Raw genomic sequence first — 2,500 nt, 5'->3', positions numbered from 1 at the left:
AAGAAGAAGGGAGGTTCAAGACCCAGGCACGGCACAGGCGCTCGCTGAAGAGGAGGATCTTCGGGCTAGCAAAATACGAAGATAAAGAGTAAGACAAGAAGAAAACAGCCCAAGGTTCGCGACAGAGCCAATGGCGGCTTGTGCCCAGGAAGGCGAGATGTAAGGAAGAGGCAGGCGGCGGGAAGGGCAGGTCGGGATGGTCGAAACCCACCGGCGCAACACCAACTAGCCATTCCGGTTTGTTTTTCGGAATTCCCTGGCAGCGAGGACAGGGCAACCTGTCTACATTATGGTGTTGTTCCAGGGGCTACCTGGAGCGTCGGCCTGGAGGGAGAGAGGAGGGAGAGAGGAGGGAGAGAGGAGGGGGAGGGGAGGAGTTGGGGTTCCCTTATTACACCTCAAGTTCTCGCAGGGTGAAAAGAGGTATAAACCGAATCTTCAGCAAAGAGAAAGGGAACATACCCTTTTGAAGAACTAACAAAGGCATTCAGATTTTATTATAGCATGTTCTATATTGTTTATTCCTTCTACTATCTTCCTTCTACTCCTTCCCCCACTTTCGCTCATCACTCGCCGCTGCTGCACGTCTGGGAGGCTAACTGATGACCGGTCACAGTCCTGGGTCTTCCCCATCAACTCCAGCCATACACCTTTTTCACCCTCTCCTTAAAGGGGAGGTTCATCGACCTTCTTGCATATATTAACTAAAGTAAAAAGCTAGGCAAGGTGACCAACAGGGGGCCTTTGTGTACAATGCGTCCTTCCCAAATTTCATTCGTATGTGAGTAGGCTATTCACTTTATCCATTTTTTTTTCTGCCACTTTCTTCCTCCCATCTGTAATTATCAGCAGCCTCCTTTGTGTCTAATTTTGAATCGTCCTTCTTTCCTTCAGTGCCGATTCTTTCTAATCCACATCTTTATCATCCATCCTTTCCAAAGTTCATTTCCTCTTCCTCCCCATCGCCATCCGTCTCCTCTCATTCTACCCACTGCTCTCTCATTTACCATATTATCTTTCCTCTACCCCTTCGTTCCATATTGGCCCTTCATTTATCACACTTTTTCCTTTCGTTCTCCGTACCTATATCTTTCATCCCTCTTCTAATCTCCTTTCCCTTGTCTAACCTGCGTATCATTTCCCTTATTTTCTCCTAACACCGTCCTATCTTCTCCTAATGACCTCTGCCTCAACAACGTCCTCACAATCCTCATCTTCATTATCCGAGGAACATTTTAAATAATTATTCTCATTCTAACCATTATCTCTAAACCATCAACACAGCGTAATCTTGGGCGCAATATATAATAGCCTGGATTGGCATTTCCGTGTTATTGTCTTCCCTCTATGATGTCTATCGTCTGCCCTTTCTCCCTTTTATTCTCCGCTATATTACTGCCTCCTGTTTCCCATTTCCCATTAATCTCTCCCCATCTGATTTATTACATTTCTATACGACATTAAGTCATTAAAATAATAATCGTTTCTATTCTCGTAAAAAAAAAAAACAATGAAAATAACTCCACGCAAAAATACGAATAACGAATAAAAGGAAACTCCAGAGACAATAACAATCCATAGTCTTAATACAGCAGTATAGTGAAAAGCGAAAACCAAAATAAAGTTGCTGAAAAGAGAGCAGTCCCGGAGGACACGGTGAGCGACGCCCTACCTGACGGCGAGGATGTGGGTGGCCGTCTGCGAGATGAACGCCACGGCGCCGATGGTGCGCGTCGCCTGGTCGCCGCTCATCAGGCTGTAGTAGTGGTAGGCGGCGGCGTCCGGGCCCAGCTTGCCTCCTGCAGGAAGAGGGAGGGGCATGAACAAGGCAGCCACTGGAGGATTCAGGGGGCAAGGATCCAACAAGAATACAGAAGGATACAGTATTTATGCAATCTACACGTATTCTCTCACAGCACACACTAATCTACCGACAGATATATATATATATATATATATATATATATATATATATATATATATATATATATATATATATATGGGGCCGCGGTGGCCGAATGGTTAGAGCTTCGGACTCAAGACTGTCACGACGGCAATCTGAGTTCGAGGGTTCGAGTCACCGGCCGGCGCGTTGTTTCCCTTGGGCAAGGAACTTCATCTCGATTGCCTGCCTAGCCACTTTGTGGCCAAGCCAGCTCAAGTCAGTGCCGGGTAAATAGAGATGGTGACTCGATAAAAACACCGGGCGGAAGGCAATGGCAACCCACCGCTCTAAATTGCTAAGAAAAAATCATGGAAGCCTATGATCGTCAAGCCCGCGGTGGCCGAATGGTTAGAGCGTCGGACTCAAAACTGTCACGACGGCAATTTGAATTCGAGGGTTCGAGTCACCAACCGCCGCGTTATTCCCTTGGGCAAGGAACTTCACCTTGATTGCCTACCTAGCCACTGGGTGGCCAAGCCAGCCCAAGTCAAGTGCTGGTCCCAAGCCCGGATAAATAGAGAGAATGATTACCTAAAAAGGTACCACCGGCACTCT

The 2,500-nt window shown here is 47.0% G+C and overlaps 1 protein-coding gene across 1 annotated transcript in view; it reads right to left on the bottom strand.

The window, feature by feature from the left end:
• The window catches only part of LOC119584209, a 31,332-nt gene that overhangs the window by 25,883 nt on the left and 2,949 nt on the right, over positions 1-2,500 (bottom strand). The window contains exon 2 of the mRNA XM_037932720.1: positions 1,673-1,799. Coding sequence (XP_037788648.1) covers positions 1,673-1,799 — 127 coding nt within the window. The remainder of the gene's footprint in view (positions 1-1,672; positions 1,800-2,500) is intronic.

This window comes from Penaeus monodon, chromosome 18 (assembly GCF_015228065.2).
Source record: "Penaeus monodon isolate SGIC_2016 chromosome 18, NSTDA_Pmon_1, whole genome shotgun sequence".
Classification (NCBI taxonomy): Eukaryota; Metazoa; Arthropoda; class Malacostraca; order Decapoda; family Penaeidae; genus Penaeus; species Penaeus monodon.
Note: the sequence above shows the minus strand (reverse complement) of the source record. Positions and strands in the feature narration are given on the sequence as shown.